The 19,680-nt window shown below is 58.1% G+C and overlaps 3 protein-coding genes across 6 annotated transcripts; 1 reads left to right on the top strand and 2 right to left on the bottom strand.

The window, feature by feature from the left end:
* The first annotated feature begins 578 nt into the window (after window positions 1-578).
* NOL3 (nucleolar protein 3) lies at window positions 579-4,014 on the top strand. The gene is made up of 4 exons (XM_082863419.1): window positions 579-719; window positions 3,026-3,328; window positions 3,479-3,784; window positions 3,878-4,014. Exons 2-4 carry the CDS (start codon window positions 3,034-3,036, stop codon window positions 3,883-3,885), a joined length of 609 nt encoding a protein of 202 aa, XP_082719545.1. The 5' UTR covers window positions 579-719; window positions 3,026-3,033; the 3' UTR covers window positions 3,886-4,014.
* Window positions 4,015-5,665: 1,651 nt separating this feature from the next.
* MATCAP1 (microtubule associated tyrosine carboxypeptidase 1) lies at window positions 5,666-9,541 on the bottom strand (the record flags this gene model as incomplete). 2 transcript variants are annotated; one of them, XM_082863413.1, is made up of 6 exons in its annotated part: window positions 5,666-5,833; window positions 6,855-6,952; window positions 7,060-7,365; window positions 8,282-8,414; window positions 8,696-8,839; window positions 8,921-9,541. In XM_082863413.1, 6 exons carry the CDS (start codon window positions 9,488-9,490, stop codon window positions 5,666-5,668), a joined length of 1,419 nt encoding a protein of 472 aa, XP_082719539.1. The 2 variants fall into 2 exon arrangements, with proteins under 2 accessions (XP_082719539.1, XP_082719538.1); XM_082863412.1 differs by lacking the exon at window positions 5,666-5,833 and having other exon boundaries at window positions 6,869-6,942; window positions 8,921-9,490.
* Window positions 9,542-12,677: 3,136 nt separating this feature from the next.
* EXOC3L1 (exocyst complex component 3 like 1) lies at window positions 12,678-17,416 on the bottom strand (the record flags this gene model as incomplete). 3 transcript variants are annotated; one of them, XM_082863402.1, is made up of 13 exons in its annotated part: window positions 12,678-12,896; window positions 12,970-13,094; window positions 13,183-13,338; window positions 13,423-13,545; window positions 13,668-13,797; window positions 14,541-14,651; window positions 14,854-14,954; window positions 15,054-15,179; window positions 15,315-15,432; window positions 15,512-16,124; window positions 16,668-16,887; window positions 16,969-17,144; window positions 17,356-17,416. In XM_082863402.1, 13 exons carry the CDS (start codon window positions 17,399-17,401, stop codon window positions 12,707-12,709), a joined length of 2,235 nt encoding a protein of 744 aa, XP_082719528.1. In that variant the 3' UTR covers window positions 12,678-12,706. The 3 variants fall into 3 exon arrangements, with proteins under 3 accessions (XP_082719528.1, XP_082719527.1, XP_082719526.1); XM_082863401.1 differs by having other exon boundaries at window positions 16,969-17,129; window positions 17,356-17,401; XM_082863400.1 differs by having other exon boundaries at window positions 16,668-17,144; window positions 17,356-17,401.
* Window positions 17,417-19,680: the final 2,264 nt, after the last annotated feature.

The following is a 19,680-nucleotide window of genomic DNA, read 5'->3' as shown; positions in this document are numbered from 1 at the left end:
TCTACCGACCATGGAGCACAGAAGTCATGGGTGGGGGGCGACTTGGCATTCGTAGCAGCGTCCAGATCCTAGGGCTTTAATCGAGGAACCCTTGAAGGGTGGAGGTGCTTGGGGAGTCTGCCCCTAGTTCTCCTGCTTAGGCCCCATCCTCCGGGTCCGAATCCAGGGCTGGCGCGTGGCCACTGCGACCTCCGGGAAGCGGGGACTTTTGGGGTCACACCCAGCACCGCAGTGCATCCGTTCTGTGAGCCTGGGTAAGCTGGTCTCCTCTGAGCCTTGTCTGTGACAGGCAAAGATGGGTGTAAAACGCCTGGGAATTGCCGGGGTACTTGGGGCCGCGGGCTTAACTGTCCCCTCCCTGACTCATCCGGCGCGCCCGGGGTGAAGAGGGAAAGCAGACTACGTGTACGAGCCCAGGCGGTACGCGGCCTCTGCGGCCTGCCTCCCCGCGTCCCGGGAAGAATGGCCCCCTTTCCCCACCCCCTCCGGGTTCCCGGCAGCCCTGGCCGGCCCGCCCCCGCCGCAGCTGCTGCTTCCATCTCCACCGCGCCCGGCCCTTTCTGCCTCGTCATCTCCTCCCCAGCCAAGGCTCGACCAGTGAGTGGGGCCGCCGGGAGCGCACGGACCGGGAGCTCCCCGGACCCCCGGCTGCGGTAGGGAAGAGAAACTGAGTTTGGGCAAAATCCGCGCCCCACCAAAACCAGCCGCACCCGAAGGAGGTCTGTGAGCCCCGCCCCTCGGCAGGACTCTAGCTCTGGGGCTGGGTGGAGGGGAGTTAAGGGTTCGCACGTGCGCAAAGGCTCCCGCAGTTTTCCACCACCTTCGCTCCCTAGCAAAAGGACGCGCGGGGAGCGAGGTGGGGAGGGCGACAGAGACCCCGTCCACGCCTCGTAACTGGAGCTGCCTGGTGCTCCGGGAAGGATCTGGGCTGTGAGCACTGAAGGAGATAACTTCGGTATTCACTTCCTAAGCATTGAGTTTCAGGGTGAGGACCCGTACCAGCTGGTGTCTCTGCACCCCAGACAGGACAGAGGACAGGACTCGGGGTAACGGAAGGAGGAGGCTAACATGAAAAGAACTTGGGGAGGCGTGAGAGAGAAGGAGGGGCCAGTCTAATCTTCCTCCTCCCTCTCTGCACCTGTACAGAGTGGATTCTGTCCTCCCTCCCTTCCTGCACTCGACTGGGGGGACAGGCTTTGGAAGCCTCAAGTGAAGAGGGCAGAGGAGCCACAGTACACGGTGCAGTGATGTCAGCCTAGTGGTGAGGCTGTATGTTGTTCACTGGGGTACAGAGAAGGAACCAATCTGCTTGTGGGACACTCAGGCATTGGGGTGGATGAGGGGACATTTGAGTCTTGGAGGATGGATCCACAGCATGGAGGGAGGAAAGGGCATTCCAGGCCTAGGCAACAGCATCTGTGAAGTTTGGGAAGTGCCAGTACTGAGTGGTGGAGGGAAGTGGGGGAAAGCCTGGCTGTCCAGGGCGTGGGAAGTGAACAGATAGTCTGGATTCTCTCTGATAAGCTGTGGGGGTGTGGGGGACAGGTAGTTACGGCTGACATTTTGCTTGGCAGGAGACCTTGTAGTTCAGGCTGGAGCAAGTCAGATTCCACTTCTGCCACTTGATTTCTCTGAGCCTGTCCCCTTATCTGTAAAATGGGGACAAAAGCCCTACCCCAGAGAGTTGTCAAAGTCACTATTCTGTGGGGGTGATGGGATAGGAGTGAGCGGTACTCAGAGAGACTGTTACAGGAGATGAGGTGACCATGGAGGGGTTGAGGGAGATGCTGATATCTCACTGAGAAGTGGAGGAGCAGCATTTGTCCCTGATGGGACATGAAGGGAGAGAGAGGGGTAAAGTGTAGTCCTGGTCTCTGCTCATGGCCTGGGGGAAGGGCTGACACTTCAGTATGGCTAGGAGGGGTGAAATGACCAGGGAGGCATAGCATGACACCAGGTAGTGAGACCTGGGAAGCAGGATGGGGGCTAGGACCAAATCCTAGACCTAGAACCAGGTAAGGAGGTAAAGGCGGGACCCCAAAGGGAGGAAGAGATCCAGGAGGGTGTTTTGTGGACAAAGCCAAGGCCAGGGGAGATGGGCTGAGAGGGGGAGTGGTCCAGGGCCTGACCTAATTGCCCTTAATGCCAGGGGCCTTGCTGCCTGGGTCAGGCCACCCAAGAGGAGATGGGCCATTGTCCTTGGTTGTCAATAAATGAACAAAGCAGATTAATGTCTGCCTAACACCTGCTGTTTGGAAGAGACAGCCTCTCAAAATGGGAGGATCTATGGAGGAAAACAGTGAAAATTCAATGTTTGCTGGTAGCTTTTGTGAGTTGGGCCCTGGGTACTTAAAGATGATGGCTGTAAATCATTCCCAGGGCAGCAGGGAGACAGTTTGGTCTCAGGTGATGTCGGGAGATCTTGGTCAGAGCTAAGACTCAAGAGAATTCAGGTATCCCTGCTCAGGTATTAGAACCAGGAGACACCATGAGACCACTTTGGGGTTACAACATGGTGGTGGCATTGGTGAGGTGGTGTAGGGGCAGGGCCTGTCCTGGAAGGATGGACCTCAGGATAAGGGGCCTGGACTTCCTCCGGTGGGTGAGAGAAGCAGCGGAGGCTCTTAGCACTTCAGGATCTGGGAGTGGGGGGATTCGGGGCTCTGCAGGGTCTAGGATGGAAGTGAAAGGCTAGACTAAGTAAGTGGTGAGGTTGACAGAAATATTGGACAGACTGGGAAGAACTTGACTGCAAGCTGGGTGTGGGGGTATCAGGATCAGTTGTAGGTCTTTCTGCCTGTTAAGTTGGGGAAGCAGGTTGGGAAAGAGAAGTTAGTTTGGATAAACTGGGTCTGAATGGATCGCAGGATCTGCAGGTGGCAGGGGCTCAGGAGGGAGGACATGCTTGGGGAGAGCCGTCAGAGTAGAGACCCCAGTCACGAGTGTTCACTGGGGCCCTGGGAGAGAGGTCAAGGTCAGGGGAGCTCCGGCCCCCACTACCTCTCTCCCCCCACCTCCCATGCAGCCCCCACCATGGGCAACACGCAGGAGAGGCCATCAGAGACGATCGATCGCGAGCGGAAACGCCTGGTAGAGACGCTGCAGTCGGACTCGGGGCTGCTGCTGGATGCGCTGCTGGCACGGGGCGTGCTCACCGGGCCCGAATACGAGGCGTTGGACGCGCTGCCTGATGCCGAGCGCAGGGTACGCCGCCTGCTGCTGCTGGTGCAAAGCAAGGGCGAAGCCGCCTGCCAAGAGCTGCTGAGCTGCGCCCAGCGAACCGTGCGCGCGCCCGACCCCGCCTGGGACTGGCAGCACGTGGGCACGGGTGAGAGCGCGCGCGAGGGCGGGGCCTAGGTCAGAGGAGGGGGCGTGGCGTGGGAGCAAGGAGTTGAGGTCTTCCCCAAAGACCTGCACGTGTGCAGGGGAAACCTCAGAGGAGTAAAATGAATCTGAGGCACTCCCACCTCCGCCGTAGGCTACCGAGAACGAAGCTACGACCCTCCATGCCCAGGCCACTGGACTCCTGAGGCAGCTGGCTCAGGGACCGCATGCCCCTGGCTGCCCAGAGCTTCAGATTGCGATGAGGCGTGGGGTCCTGAGGACTCCGAGGCAGCGCAATCCGGAACCCTCGAGGAAACTGAGCCAGAGCTGGAAGCTGAGACCTCTGAAGGGGCTGAGCCGGAGTTGGAACCCCAAATGGATCCTGAACCAGAGCCAGGGACGGAACCAGAGCCCGACCTGGAGCCGGAGCCCGACCTAGAGGCTGGGGACGAATCTGAAGGTGTGAGGCCGACCAAACCTGGTGGGAGGGCGTGGCCTGGGGGGCGGAGGGGGGGGTCCACCTGACTGACCACACCCCTTCCGTCATCTCTAGATTCCTGAAAGCCTTAAAGCTGACAGGCCGCTCCTCGCCCTAGCAGGATGGGATCTAGGATCCTGCCCTGCCGGGGTCAGATGCCACGAAGCCTCCCTCTGTCCCAGTACCACTGAAAGTGAATAAACTCTGGAGGGTCAGCTTGGACTCTGTGATTCTGGCTCTTTGCCCAGGAACTAGGGTGTGGATTCGTACCTCTAAGTCCCAATGACCTGGGCAGCCCTGTGCCCACGGCCCAGTCCTCAACCCCTTTCCATCCTCAATAGCCCAAGCTGTACCCCTGGAGAGTCCCCAGTGGGACAAGGGCCAGACCCTCGGGCCCTGCTCCACAGCCCTTTTATCCTCGTGAACCATTTGGGGACATGTGTAGTCACCAGCCCCACCTCATGAAAGCCCCTAGGCCTGGCACAAAGAGCCAGGAAAAGGGTACTTCTTTCCACTTAGAGAAGGCTAGAGCTCACCACCTTGGGAAGTGAGACTAGAAAGAGAAAGGGATCTCAAGTAGGCAGAGCCCACACAGTTCATTGTAATTGTTTTAATTGGCTTTTCTCAGGACTGGGAGCTCAGGGAGGGTTGTGACCAGTTAACTGGCACACAGAAGGCGTCTATACATATTCACTGACTAAATGAATAAGGACTTTGCAGCTGTGTTTCCAAGTTTTCAGATGGGAAAACTAAGGCCAAGGGAGGGAGTAGGACAGGGTCAACCTCACACAGCTGAGTCTGAGATGAAACTGGAAGCAACAGTTATCTTGGCACCTCTCCTGGTCTAGGAGGGGCTCAGAGCTAGGAACGAGGGGCCTGCCCCTCAGGCTTAATTGTGGCTGCTGCCAGGCTATGCCAACCTCTGCCAGAGACCAGCTGTGAGGGTGTGGGCAAAGACAGGGACAGTAGAGGCCAGTGCAGGGGATGAAGGCAGGGCCAGGTGAGCTCTTAGCTTGATTCGAAAAGGGGTGTGTGTGTGTGTGTGTGTGTGTGTGTGTGTGTGTGTGTGTGTGTGTGTGTGTGTGTGTGTGTGTGTGTGTGTGTGTGTGTGGTGTGGGGGGTGGGTGTGGGTGTGTGTGTGTGTGGGGTGTGTGTGTGTGTGTGTGTGTGTGTGTGTGGCTAGCAACAATTGGTGCCTTCCAGAGGAGCCCTGTTCCCTCCATCAAACCTTCAGAAACTGCTGCGTCCCAGCCCCAGTAAGTAGAGCACATAAATAAGGAATAAATACATGACAGTGGGAGAGGCAAATGCTGGAAAGCACACCCCAGCCCAGCTGGGTCTCTACTACCAGGATCCCTGCTCCTTGAGTCTGTGTGAAAGCCAGGACCTCAGGCTCAGGCAGTCACCCCCAGAAGAAGGGAGATCCCCACCAGGACCCAGTGAGAGGTAGACAGCATGAAAGCTGAAGGAGCACCAAGGGGCCAGGTGGGGAGGAAAGGACTGGAGTATGCAGACACCCAAAGCCATCTCGTGCAAGAACAAGTTTCTACTCCCAAGCCACCCCCTCATCCCCATCCAGCTCCCCTCCTGCCCCCAGGCTTTTCCTCTGCTCAAAAGGCAGCTGGAGACAGGAGGGCAGATTTAGTTTGCCTGACATGCTGCTGTTGGCCTTCAGGGTCCCGGGAGGCTAGCAAGGGGCACAAACTCTCTGCTGTTGCCTCTCCTCCCTCCTGAAATGCTTCTGCCCTCCCCATTCCCCAAGAAACACGCAGGCTGTGGAAGCACAGAGCAGCCAGCTTCATGTTCTGGGGGCTGATCTGGAGCCCTCTTTCCAGGGCCCCTGCCTGTAGCCCTCAAGCAGTATCAGTCATCAGGCAGCAGGCGGCCCAGCTCTGCCTCATCCAGCCGGTTGGTGGTCATGATGTGCTCCAGCTGCTGCCGGTAGCGTGCTAAGTCCTGCATGAAGTGGGGCACCCGGGTTTTGTCCAGCACCCCATGGGGCCGAAGGTGATCTACATCCTCATAGGACACCTGCAGGAAGAAAGCTGGGCCTCAGGAGTAGGCAGGGTGCCCTGGCTTTCAGGCAGCTGGTCCCAGCTCTCTTGCAATTGCCCATAGCCCTTTGCTCCTGCAACTCCTCCCTCTCCCCTCCTGATCCACTCCCAATGTTATGTACCCTGAGGCTCAGTCCTGGGTGTTTGCTCTTTCTCTCAACACCTTGTTTTATCATCTACGTCCTACAACCTCACTCCTGTCTCCAGTCCAGCTTCCCCCCTCACCTCCAAACCTGGGTATCCAATTGCCTTCTGAACGCCTTCCCCAGGATATCCTTCAGGCACCTCAGACTCCCCATATCCAGCATTACTGGGTGCCAGCCTATGCCATCCCCACCCTCCTCACAGCCCCCTAGGTCACATTCCAGGTGGGCACGTAGTATCTGTCACCCTCCCACTCAGAGTGGCCACTGAGTTAAAAAGATCCACTCTGAAGATCTCTCCAGCTTGCTGCTTCCCCTCCATCTGCACGGCCACTGCTGGGTTATGCCAGACCACCGTCGAGTCTGCAGAAGTGATTGGAAAGGCCTCCTCCTTTTCCCCCTGCACTCCCTTCCCTAGGCCTCTCCTCCCATATGACAGAGGGAGCCTTCTAAGGCAAACCATCTGTGCCACTCTTCTGCTCAAAGCTCCTAGGATTCCCCATTGCTTTGGATGAAATTCGACTTCCTCAGCCTGGCACAAATACCCAGCGCCAAGGACTTGTTCCCTGGCCATTTCTCCAGCCTCCTTCCCCAGGCCTTCCTGACTGCTCCCTTGGCCTGGAATGCTCTCACCTCCTTTGAAGTGCAGTGTCTACACACACACCTGTGGGCTGGCTCAAGCACTTATATTGGCTGCCAGACTGTCATTTCACCTCCTGTGCTCACCTCCACCCACGCTCCCCCCATCAGAGAGGCCTGGCACCCAGTCCTCAGTTGAGTTCCAATCAGAGGCTCAGGGAATACCGCAGTGATGGGGAGAGCTGGCTGGGCCCTCGAAGGCCCGTGGTCCCTCACCTTGCCCAGCGAGGTCAGCAGCGGGAAATCGATGGTCTGGCGATGCCGCAGAATGCGCACGATGCCATCCAGGTACACCTGATCCTTGCTGAAGCAGCCTGTGGACACGGGAGGGCCGTGAGCCCTAGGCCCAAAGCCCCACCTGAACCCCCCCCCCCGCACCCCTGCCACAGATCAGGACACTCCCCACTGCACAGGCGCCCACCGGGCAGCGAGGTGTCAGTCTGGCCGCGCTTGGCGCGCACGCAGTACTCCCAGCGCACGTCGGCGTCCTGCACGTAGCGCGCCAGGTCCTGGAACAGCTGGCGGAAGGACATGTGCGCGGCGCGGTGGATGGTGTAGTAGAGCAACGCGGCGCGCCACAGGAAGGGCTGCTTGCGGAACAGCACACTGTGCAGGCTGGCCAGGCCCTCCTCGGTGGGGTTCGCTGGCCGCAGCCCATACTGCAGCCGGCCCTCGGCGCTGTGCCACGGCTGCCGCGCGTTGTTCACGCCCCGCAGGTAGTGGGTACCTGTGGGGTGGGCGAGGAAGAGGCTGCGCTGGGCCGCACATCCAAGGGACCCTCCTGCCCAGCCTGGGTCCTGGTCTGCCCAGCTGGACCTCTAGCCAGCGACTCACATATCCTTATGCCTCTAAACTCAGGCTCTTACACAAGTCCCCTCCACCCCAAACTCATACTCACCCAACCCCAGGCAGCATGAAGACTCTCCTCAGGTGAACTCACACCCAAGGATCCAGAGTCTCACATACATGAACCCTCCCTCACCCGTCCAGGGCTACACACACCCACACAAACTCTCCCAAACTCACACTGCCCCCCAACCCCCAGAGAGGTGCAGGAACTCACACACTACCCCAGCCCCACATCCTGCATGCCCATATCATGCTGATGTCCCCAGCAAAAACCATCTTTTGCTCAGAGCAACAGGATTCTTGATGAGGAGGGACAGACAAAAAAGAATAGTAATTAGTGTCCCATGCTCGCTTTTCCAGGCTGGCCCTAACCCCTCCTAAACCCAGCTCTGTGTGTTTTCAGCTAATTCCATTCCCAGGATCTGAACTTCCACCCACCGGGGAGGGCCTGCATGTTGGCTGGGCTGTGGGACCCTTAGGGCTCTCCCTCTGGCCTGTCTGGGCCTCAGCAGTCTTGCCCCACTGTCAAGGGAAATCATAGAGGAAGTAGAGGGAGGAAAAGATACCCAGAAGGAACAAGAAATGAGGGTGAGCCCAGAGAGTGGGCTGGCATGTTCTGGCCTATGTCTGTGAGCCAGAGGAAGGAGGTAGCTGCTCCTGAAGGGAAGGGGCCCATCCTCCGGAGGGAAGGGGAAGAAAGAGAGGGGGTGGGGTTACTGGAGACCCTCACTGCCCCCCCCTTGTCCCAGCCCCCTCTCACCCCTACCCGCCCACCCGCCTACCCACACCCTGACCTATCTCGTGCCGCAGCATGCCCTCCAACCAATACTGGCGGGCTCCAGTCAGGTTGATGGCCAATGTTGGTCGGCTGTTCTCCACCATCATCACTGCCTGGGACAGCAGGTCCTCACTCAGCTGCACCACAACCTGCAGGCGGCAGAGCCCTGAGCCATGGCCACCAGCCCAGGGGCCAGTGTGCAGGTGGGCCCACTGATGCCACAAGGCAGCCAGGCTGGACACTTGGCCACAACACCTACCCTTCCCCACCACTGCCTGGAGCCAGCTCCCACCTTACCGGGGCAAGGGCAGGGGCAGGGCTTGCCCGAGGTCACTAGCTCCATCAGTGTCGAGCTGGGCCTGGCATTGCCCACTCAGCAGCCTGGTTTGGAGCATGTGGAAAGGGGGCCTCGCAGGCAGGGCGAACTCACCTCCCCAGTGCAGCCCTCCTTCTGCATGTATTTGCGCACAATGGACCAGATCTGGCACTTGGTCAGCAGCTGGCCCCCAGTCGCAGCCTCAAAGCGTTCATAGGTACCAAACTTCTCCAGGACAGCCTCAATGATGCCAACTGCCTGCACAAAGGGCCACAGTGGCAGGTCAGGCCAGGCCTCTCAGGTGGTAGGGCCAGGGTGAGGTGGGCAGTCTGGACTGACCTGATGGAGGAACTGTCCAGAGGCCTCACTGTACTTCCCCAGCACAGCCGTAGGCATGGGCTCCTGATACTCGAACTGTGGGTTGTAGGTGTAATGGGACTGGAAGAACTTGTCCCGCTCACGGTCCATGTTGGTTGGCCGCAGGGCCACCAACATGCAGGGGCTCTTGCTGGCACCACGGCCTGCACCCTTGCGAGTCTTAGCAATGTGAGGCAGGGAGGCCGCAGGCCGCAGGGTGCCCCCACCTGGGTCCCGTCCCTGTCCAGGTGGCGCCCGACCCTGGGTGCTGCCCCCCCGCCGGCCAATACTGTTTACGGTGTAGGTGCTCTCACTGCGACGCATGTGGCCACGGTGGCCCAAGTGCAGCTCTGAGAAGGGCTGCGGCTCAGGCCGGGGCCGCAGGGCTGAGCGGACTGAGAGAGCCAGGGGCAAGGCCAGGGACCGAGGCCAGGGGTACAGTGCTGTCCCATCTCGGTCTGAGGGCCTCAGCCTGTGGCCCAAGGATGAGGGACTGGATGGCGGGCTGGGGGGTGCCTGCTCATACACCTGAGCCCCTGAGTCCAGCACCATTCTGTCCTGGTGGTCACATCCAGCTGGGTCACTCCAACTCCCCACACAGTCGACTTCTGGAGACACAGAAAGGCATGTGGAGACCAGCATGAGTGGGTGTGGCCTGAGGACCAGCAGGCCTTGTGCTCCATCCACACTGCCCTTGCTGGGCCTTTGGTGGGCCCAGGACCTGACGCCAGGTTCTAACCTGACCCCTCACCTCCACCCTAGTGTCCATCCCCTCCAGCAGGCTCACCCAAGCAAGCTGGACTGGGGGAAAGCAGGAGGAAGAGTCTCATACACCCAGCTAGATGGTGGTTACTCAAATCCCCTTAGACTGTGAGCTTCTGAGAGCAAGGCCTAAGCCCCTATTCATGATTCTTCTAATCCCTGTGCTCAGCGCCCACCCAGACTGTGAGTTTGGTACAGTGTAGCCTCAGCTGCCAGGATGACAGGTGAGGGGGTCTCACTACCTTCTACCTGCCTTCTACCTATGGCATTTTCTCAGTCTCACCCCGCCCCTCCCTCCTGGCTCCACCCACTTCCTCCAGGCCATTGGGATTGGGCCTCAGTCAGTTTGAATGCCTGCAGGCCCCTTGCTTATGCTAGTCCCTCCACCTGGAATGCTCTCTCTCCCGGGGCCATCTGCTCAAATCCAAATTAGAATCAGCTTTTGGTGAGCAGAGGGAAACTTCAGCAAATCCAAGCCAATCCCTGGTCTGTCCCCTAGAGTCATCTTTCTAGTGGTCATCCAAGGCCAGTGTCAGGACACTCACCCCTGACTCTGTACCAGGGCTCAGTCCAACCCAGTCTCTCCCCAGAGACTGACTGAAGGCTCCAGCCTCCAAACTCTCCTGCCTGCTCAGGGACATAATTCCAGCATTCCTCTCCTTTCCTACATCTCCTGCACCATCAATCTCTTCCTCTCTACTGGATTCTTCCCATCAGTATAAACACATGTTGTTATTTCTCCATCTTAAAAAACAAAACAAAACCCTCACTTGACCCCACACGCTTCCAGCTCCACTGCATCTCCCTCCAGCGGTTTCCTAGGGCAACACAACACCTCAAGTTGTCTATACTCAGTCTCCAATCCCTTCTTTCCTGTTCTCTCTTCAATTTCGCTTCAAGTGGGGGCTTTTGTCCCCCACTCTCTATCAAAACTGATCTGACCAAGGTCACCAATGATCTTCGTATTGATCAGCAGAATTTGACAAATTTAATGACTTCATCTTGGCTTGGCCATGTTCTCCACTTGGTTCCCAAATACACTGGAACATGGTTCTCCCACCTCACTGGCTGTTTGTTCTTGGTCCTACTTGCTGGTAATCCCTATCTTTCTGACCTCTTGACACTATAATGTCCAGAACTTGGAACATTCTCTCCTCTTCTCCGTTTATGCTCACTCCCTAGGTGATCTCATCCACTCTCATGGTTTTAAATATGTCAGCCCAAACTTCTTCCATGAACTTCAGACTAGTGTTGCCAGTTCTCCGTTCAACATCTTTACTTGAACGTCTAACTGAACATGTCCCCCGTCTGGAGTGCTTTCCCCTCATATAACTGCAGGGGTCACTCTCACTTTCCTCAGATTTCTGTACAAATATCTTTTTAGAAAAGCTTCCCTAACACACCCTCTATAAAATAAACCTAGCCTAGACACTCTCCACCACAACCTCCCCTTCTCCACAATATTGTCCTATGATGCAGTTATCACCATCTGAAGTACAGTACAAGTGAGCTTATCTGTTTTCTCCTTTTAAGTGTTCACAGCTGTGTCCCCAGAACAGTTGCTTAATAAAGGAATGAAACCAAGAGCCTTTGTCCTTCTCAGAACTGGAATCATCCCTGCACTTTGCTTCCCCATCTAGTTCTGATCCCCTCCCCCTCCTCCCGGCACTCTGCCTAGTGACAAGCTGCTAGAAAAGATTTCAGGCCTCAGGCTTCCCTCCCCTGAACTAACTATACACTTTTCTGGATTCCTCACTGGTCTCTGGGGCCTCTGCTTGTACTAATCCCCTTCATCTTCACTTCTTTCATTTGACCTACCTCTTTGCAATTACCAGAATATGCCTGTTTCTTTCATGTCTCAGGTCCTTCTGCCAAGAATGCCCTCCCAATGTCTCCCCGTGGCAAACTCCTTAACCATTCTTCAGGACTTGGTTTAGGCCTCACTTCCTCCGGGAAGCCTTCCCAGCGTCTTAGAGGTTCCCAGGGCCCAGGCGGCTTCTTTATCATCCTAGGCTGTCACTGTTGGAGCCTAGGTCCGTGTCCCCCCATCATCCCCTGAACTCCCTGAGGGCAGGGACGGGTCCGATTCACCCCCATGACCAAAGTAGCCAGCTCTAGATGCAGACTGAATGAAAGATGGTTGTGGGAGGAGCCCAGGCTGAAGGCGGAGTCTGGTGATAAATGAGAGGGTGTGGCCTGAGCCAATAAGAAACTCCGGGAGAGGATAACGTGGAAGAGGAGCCAATGGGGACTGGGAGATCGAGGAGGGGCGTGACCTCCAGCCAATAAGAGGCGGGGGATGGGGCAAAGGGAGTGCCCAATGGAGGGCGGGGCCGGAGGACAATGGAGCGGGGTTCCCTGGTGGATGAGGAGGGGTCGCGTCGAACGCCTTCTCGGCCTCTCGGGGGTGGGGGGATTCCGTCCGCGTGCCGCGCCCCCACCTGTTCAATTCTCTTCTCGCCGCCGCCGTTCCCACTCCGCAACCCCGGCCGCCGGCTGCCCAGCCCTCGGGAGCCGACACTGGTGACGCACGCACTCGGGCGCGCGCACGCTCAGACGAAGGCGCGCGGATTCACGTCAATCTCCGCGGCCTCAAGCGCCCGAGGACATGGCTGGGGGTGGGGCCAGGCAGAGCCGGAGGGGGTCCACCATCGGGTCACGCCCCTGGGTGGGGTGTTGTCTTAAGCCCGCCCCCTCCGCCTCCATAGTTGGACTTAGCAGTCGCGCGGGAGACGCGAGCTCGCTGCTGGCGCACGGACACGTGGGGATGTAGTCCGCATACAGCGGCGGGAGCCCGGGTGCTTGGAAAGCAGCCCATATACAGGTCTGATGCCGGGATAGGTGGGGCGCAGACGTATTTCAGAACTAGAGACAGGATACCTTAGGTATGTCACTGCACTTGGAACCCCTGACCTTCGCGGGGACTTTTATTTCTATCCCCCCTTCTCCAACGCACACAATTCAGGCGTACGGGGGCCGTGGCTTTATTCTGGGGGCAGCCGAGGGTCAGGCACAGGACCCCGAGGGGAGGCAGGAGGACAGCGGGGGTGCAGGTGCTGGCACGAGGCTGAAGAGTGCGCGTCCACCCGCTGGGGGCGAGGGCTGCGGGCCGGCCTGCAGAGAGCTGAGTGCGGCCAGGCGCTGCTCTCGGGACACGTCCCCGCGCAGGTCCAAGAGGGCGGAGACGTGATCCTCGCTATGGAGTACAGGTGCGTAAGCCCCGCCCTGCCCCCCCGGGTCCCTCCTCCCTTCCCGGCCGGTCTTCGCACCTCACGTCGGGAAATTGTTGCCGCAAGCCTGCCACCTCGAGACCAAGCAGCGTGGGGTCGCGGAGGTTCAGCAGCTCCCTCAAGGCGAGCAGCACTGGCGCGCACTGAACGCTCTCCTCCAGGCCCTGAACACGTCGGGGTTGGTCTCTCTCCAGCCCTCGGCCCCTACCCAACCACTGAGACTCCCGCCCATCTGCTCACCCAGATTCTCACCAAACCGAGGAAAAGCTCCCGAAGCTGGGCGGCATCGTGCCGCAGGCGCTCGGCCGCCTGGGTCCGCTCGTCAGCACCGCGGCACACTAGGCGGCCTTGCATCAGCGCACGTAGGTACTGCAGCACCACGGTACGCTCCGCCTCAGCCAGTAGCAGCTGCGGGGAGCACGATCAAATGGTTCCAGGACGCTTTTCCCATGGGCGCTTTCCCCCCTCCCCAGCCTTCCCCCGCAAACGCACCTGGACCGCAGGATCCCGCACGTGTCGGAAGTCCTGGCAGAAGCTCGCGGTCCGCTCGCACACGTCATCCAGCAGCTCTGGGCTCGACAGCCACCGGCGAGAGGGCAGAGCAGCGAATAGGGGCTGGAGCGGAGGTCAGAGACGCGGCTGGGAGGGACGATTCAGATCCGGCATTCCCCGCAGAGACCCCCCCATGCATACGCTGTATCTCCTTCTCCCACCCCCATCTCCGTCTGAAGCCTCACCTGTAGCTCCGCCAGCAGCGCCTCCAACACCAGGCGGCAGATCCTCCTTTGCAACTCGTCCAGCGCTGCCTCCACCGGAGCCAAGGCCCCTGGAGCCACCCAGTCGGGCTGCAGGACGGACACGGAGGAGCTGGACCGACCAAAAGTACGGCTTCAGGACCAAGGCCAAGGCCCGAGAGGCCCTCCGTTGGCTAGCCACTCGGGCGCCACCTAGTGCCGCAAGTGTGTTCCGTGAGGGGGCAAGAAGGGCGGCTCCCTGCACTTCTGAAAGTCTGGGCCACGGATTGAGGATGGGAGTGGTGGGCTCAGCGAACTAGAAGGGACATAGGCCAGCTGCACCTGCCTCTAATTCGGTGTGACCTTGGGCAAGTCATGTCTTTCAGTTTCTGTTTCAGTAAGGGGAGAGAGTTAATCCCAGTCAGGAGGGAGTCAAAATCATCGTTAATTTGTTTGTCCTCTCTGCCCCCACCCCAAAGAACATGAGACCCAAGAGGAAGGGAATGTTTTTGTTTCGTTCACAGCTGTAATGCCAGGCATAACCTGGCACAGAGTAGGGCCTTGATAAATATTTGTTGAATGAATGAATAATTGACACTATGTGCCAGGTACTGTGGTAGGTACATTTTATGTTATCTCATGTGATTCTCAGAATGTCCATTATTACCCATATACTACTGATGACAAAAGCAAGATTCAGAAAGATTAGGTAACTGGCCCAAGGTCACACAGCTAGTAATTAGTAGAACTAGGATAGGAACCCCAGGGCTATGTGAGTCCAAAATTCCGAAAGGCCTAGTGTGAGCTGGGTCCATACCTAATAGGTGTTCAGTCAGGGGTTAGTGAAGGTGGGGTTCGGCGGGGGCCTCCTGGTACCTGAGTGCTGATTGGTGGTTGAGGGTGGCCAGTAGGTAGGGCACGTAATGAGGGGCCGTTGCTTCCCCCCTGAGGTGGTCTCGGGAGAATCGGATCAGAGCATCACTGAAGCTGCAAAGGGCAGAGGCGGCTCCTGTATCTGCTGTCACTCTGTGCAACCCCAGTCCTTGGTACTCTGGCCCCACCTCCAAGATACCCAAGGCCCTGTTTTGAAGGAGCCCTTTCCCACAGGTGTGTCTTATCACTCAGAGCCCCTTAGCGCTGCCCCAGGATCAGGGCCAGGGGTTGGGAGTGGGTCAGTGCCTTGGCAGACCTCCTTAGGAATGCGCTCAGCTCTGACAGTGCCATGCCATGCACCCGCCGCTGCAGTGACTCACTGACCATTCTGGTCACGCGAATGTTCTCTTCCAGGATCTACAGGCAGGGATGGGCAGCCATCAGCAGAGTCCTAGTCCTGCCCTCTTTCCCTTTCCCTATGAGAGCTGCCCCCCTGCCTTGCCACTTTTCACCCACCTGCAGCACGATGGCTGGCATTGGTGAGTGGTAGAAGCCAGATGGGTCTGTGTCAGGCTCCTGCTCTCGGCCCCACTCAGCTACATCCCCGTCCAGTGCCTTCTGCAGCCACTGGGCCACACTTGCCTGGGGAAAGGGGCAAGGTGCAGCAGTATGTAGCAGGGCACTGACACTGCTAGAGACAGGTGGACATGCGACTCCACAGATACAGGCCCACAGCTGGTCGCAGAGCTGCTCTGAACCCAGGCCCCAACTACTCACCTGGACTTTGGCCACAAATATTGCCTCCAACTGCTCGATGTTCTCCAGGGTCAGGAGGGGCTCCAGATCAGACACATCAGCCTCGGGCCCTAATTCCAGGCTCCCCATCATTTCTGGCCTAGACATGGGTAGCCCAGTGTTACATTGAGCCTCCAGCCTTTGATGAACCCACTTCCCATTGCCCCGGGGACACTGACCCCAGGTACACATGCAGTGCCCAATGCAGCAAGGTGAAGGCATCGGCAGCTTCCAGCTGAGGCCCTTCCAGGAGTTGCTGCAGGCAGCGGCGCAGGCCGCTGTGCAGGGTGTGGGCCCACAGCCGGACCACGTTGTAGTGTGGTGGGCAGCAGGGTGCTACCAGTGCCTCAGCCGCGGCCAACTCTGCTGGTAGAGCCACCCGCAGAGCCTCCAGCCACTCTGCTAGTGCCCCTGGCCCAGGCTGCAGAGGTGTCCCAAAGTGGATCTGCTCCAAGCCCTCCTGTAGTGCCCGCAGACAGCGCTGCCGCCAGTCCCGGGCAGCCTGCTCCAGGGAGGTTGTGCGCCCAGCGTCCACTTCGGCCACACGCATAGCAGCCACCAGCAGGGCTGGATCCTCCCGTGCCAGCCGCCCTGCAGCCCCTGCAGCCGCCTCCACAGCCTGGCCCAGAGCCTCAGCCAGAGGGCCCAGCCCCTCGAACACTGGCAACTCCAGGCCCCCGAGAGGTGCCCACGTCTCCTCTTGTAGCTGCTCCAGTTCCCGAAGGCTCACATATGCCTCCAAGAGTCGCTGGGCATCAATCAGGGTCTGTGTGTGGGCCAATGCAGCAGGCACTAAGCGGGGAGAAGAGGCAGCCCTGGGTCTCAGCCTTCCCACCTGTGCAGTGGGTATAGCAGTAGATGCTGAGGCCCTGGGGCTGGGGTGATATGTAAAATATTTAATTATCAGTACAGTAGAGCATTGGTCAATCTGAAAGGACCCAGGGAAGGGCCTACATGGTGGGCCAGGGGTAAACCCTTGAGCTGATGGAACATGAGGAAGTCAGGGATCTTGGAGGGAAGGCAGGGAGGAACTGCAGGGAACATACAAGTGGCTATTCATCCACCCCGTTAGGGAAATAGTTTAGTAAATTAACAGCCAGGTTGGCCAGAGCCACTTGGTGTCAGTCCTGACTCAGACATCCCATGCTTGGGAACCCCAGAATGAACTAATATGCACCCTTGCTTCATATGCCATTTGAAGCCTGAGTTACTGTCTGGGAGGTCGCCCACATGTCCATCCATGCAATCTCCCACTGGCGCCCCAGGCCCTTGATCAGTGATGGTGTTTGTCGACTACCTGTCGGAGGACTGCGGCCTAGGGCCCTACACACTCACCAGCTCGCAGCCGGGGCAGCAGCTGAGACATGGCCTGCAGTTGCTTGTGTTGCACAACCTGTTCCCGCAGGGGTTCTAGGGTCTGTGCAGCCTCAGCCATACCCCAGAGCAACCCATGAGCCTGGCCCAGGGCTTCGCGGGCTCCCTGCACCGCCTCAAGGGCCCAGGCCAGCTGCCGCACACCGGTCTTCACACCCTCCAGGTATGACTGCACCACCGACTGTGGGAGAGAGGCAGCCAGTGAGGCCTGGCCAGTCCTGCAGCCCGCCCTCAGCACTCCTGCCTCCTGCCTGATGCCCACCTTGATGCGTGATTCCAGGGAACAGGTACGCTGCACCTCGCGGCTACGGTACTGGCTGAGCCTGGCCAGCTGCTCTGGCCGGTAGAAGATGCCCGAGGCCCACTTGAGTGCTGCACCCCGGGCCAGCTGCTCCGCCCTCTCCTGCTCCGGCCACTCAGGCCCTGGGCAGGAAGAGCCTGGGCAGCCGCGTCAGTTGGGCAGGGCCTGCAGGAAGTGGCTGCCAAATCTGCTCCCCTTCCTACCCCTTGGCCTGTCCCCCAGGGCAGTCCACTCCTCTCCCTGCCCTCCCTATAGAGCTCCAGCCAGACCTGGCAGGGAGGACCAACCCCACCATCCCCATCTTTCTTGCCACCATCCCCCCCTCAGCCCACCCAGAAGGGCTCATACCAGGGGGAAGTGCGGGCTGCATTTTGTCCCTGGCTGCTGAGTCCATGGCTGGTGGAGCCGGAGCGGAGGTAGGAATAGGGGCGAAGGTCCAGGTTAGAGCAAGTAGAGTGGGAGCGCCTCTGAGCTGCAGCCTCCGTCTAGGCCCCACTGAGAAGGAGGAAGGTTCTTGCCCAGCCCCCTCCGGAAATGAGAGGGAGGTGGGTGTGATGGGAAGGAACCTGAGACACCTTTGCCTGCCGGGTTTCTCAGTTTTGCCCCTCGGATGCAAGTGAAACAGGGTAGGCATGGGCCTCCACTGGACACCGCTCCTGCTCTGAGTTGCAGAGGACAGTTTGATATGGAACTCACCAGGCTTGGCCAGGCGTCCAGTTCTCCCTCCTCCACAGATAGCCTTGGCCTTGAGGATGGCCCTCTCCCCTGGCCTTCTTGGCAGAGCTGGGTACTCCCACCACTGGCTCATGAGACCCACACCTCAGCATGCAGCAAGAGACTTCCTCTCCCCAAGGAAGCCTCTGTCCCACCTCTCTGCCCAGGAGCTCCCTCCTCCCTCCAAGGTCCCGCCCTCTCCAAGGCCACATGCAGAAAGGAAGGAAGCTGAGTCTCTGGTACTTTATTCCCAACAGGAAAGAGCATCTGCACTGTGGGACAGAGTGGGGAGGGCTGGGCGCCACTTCCTCGCGGGGAGGGAGGGTGTACTCCCTGTGATCATTGAGACTTGAGCAGCCTATGCAGGATCTGTTGTGCTCAGGATACAGACATGAACTAGATGGCCCCAACCTGGATGGAGAGCGAGGTGTGCAAATATGGGTGTAGGCAACATCACAGTGTGACAACTGTGTTGACGGGCCCTTCAGAGGTGGGTGTGCCTCTGCACAGGAGCAAGAGATGACAGGCTGTCGTGAAGACGGTGTGTGGTAGGTGATCGCAGAGACGGGTGGAAGGGCTATGAAAGCTATGTTTGTCTTGGGAGTTAAAGGGAGCCATGGAAGGGACTACTAGGTAGTAATAATGTAGTGGACACTGGCTACTACCCGAATCCACCCTTCAGGACAAAGATACTTGTTCCCCCAGCTGCCAGAAATGTAGGCTGCTGAGGTCTCACAGCTGAGTCTCTCAGTCAATGTTAGGGTATAAAGGCCAGGTACCCTTGGCTTGGAAGGCCTTGGAAGAGTCACCCCAGTTTCAGAGCTCCGAGTAGGATGGGCCAAATTCTCTGTTTTAAAGATTTTTAAAAAAAATAAATTTGCTTATTTTATTTATTTATTTATTTTTGCGGTACGCGGGCCTCTCACTGTTGTGGCCTCTCCCGTTGCAGAGCACAAGCTCCGGATGCGCAGGCTCAGCGGCCATGGCTCATGGGCCCAGGCACTCCGCGGCATGTGGGATCTTCCCGGACCGGGGCACGAACCCGCGTCCCCTGCATCGGCAGGCGGACTCTAAACCACTGCGCCACCAGGGAAGCCCAAGAGTTTTTTGATGTGGACCATTTTTAAAGTCTCTATTGAATTTGTTACAATATTGCTTCTGTTTTACGTTTTGGTATTTTGGCCGTGAGGCATGTGGGATCTTAGCTCCCTGACCAGGGATCGAACCCACACCCCCTGCATTGCAAGGCGAAGTCTTAACCACTGGACGGCCAGGGAAGTCTCTGAGGCCTCTATTTTAACTGCATAGCAGTTTAATTCTCCTCTCTGCCCGATTCTGCCTGTCTTACTCCTTTACAAGTGTGGCTTCTCAGTAAACTTCTTGCAGGCACATCCCTGTTTCCCAAACAACTTGACCTAAAGTAAACAATAATAAATAATGACAATGTTAAAAATAACGAAATGATACTAGCAAACACACAGTCCTCCCACATGCCAGGAACAGCTCTAAGTGCTTTACATATATTTACACATAGGTAAACATGTTTGCACTGGTTGAAAAGTGGTTATAATCCCATGGCCTCTGAGCACTGCAGTGTGGAGATAAGAGAAAGGTGAGGCTGGGGTCAGGGAAAGAGAGTGGGGATGGAGACAAGTGGACAAGCTAGATGTAATTAGTGCTTGCTGTTTGGCAGGAAGTGAAGGACAGCAATAGGATGGGTGATCCCAAGACAGTGTGGCAGCCTTTAGGAGCAGGTTTGGGGAAACACACTGGGTTCATCAGGCAGCACAGTCTCCTCTCCTGAGATGAGGGTTGGGGTAGAGTTAGTGGAGTTGGGGCAGGTTGGCCAGCCCGTAAGGTTCCAGTGGCTCCTCCTTCCCTGCTGCCGGGGCTGCCCAAAGACTTCCTCCACATCCTTCCTTAACAACGCTGGTCTCCGGGGATCCTGGGGTTATTTTC

This window comes from Leucopleurus acutus, assembly GCF_964270905.1.
Source record: "Leucopleurus acutus genome assembly, chromosome: 20".
NCBI lineage: Eukaryota > Metazoa > Chordata > Mammalia > Artiodactyla > Delphinidae > Leucopleurus > Leucopleurus acutus.
The sequence above is the reverse complement of the archived record's forward strand: the minus strand, read 5'-3'. Positions and strand labels throughout refer to the sequence as shown.

Bases quoted from the DNA above. Each gene is read 5' to 3' on its own strand.
- NOL3 (XM_082863419.1), top strand. From the start codon at position 3,034: ATGGGCAACACGCAGGAGAGGCCATCAGAGACGATCGATCGCGAGCGG. The intron at 3,329-3,478 runs GTGAGAGCGCGC...CCTCCGCCGTAG, and splicing joins CTGGCAGCACGTGGGCACGG to GCTACCGAGAACGAAGCTAC.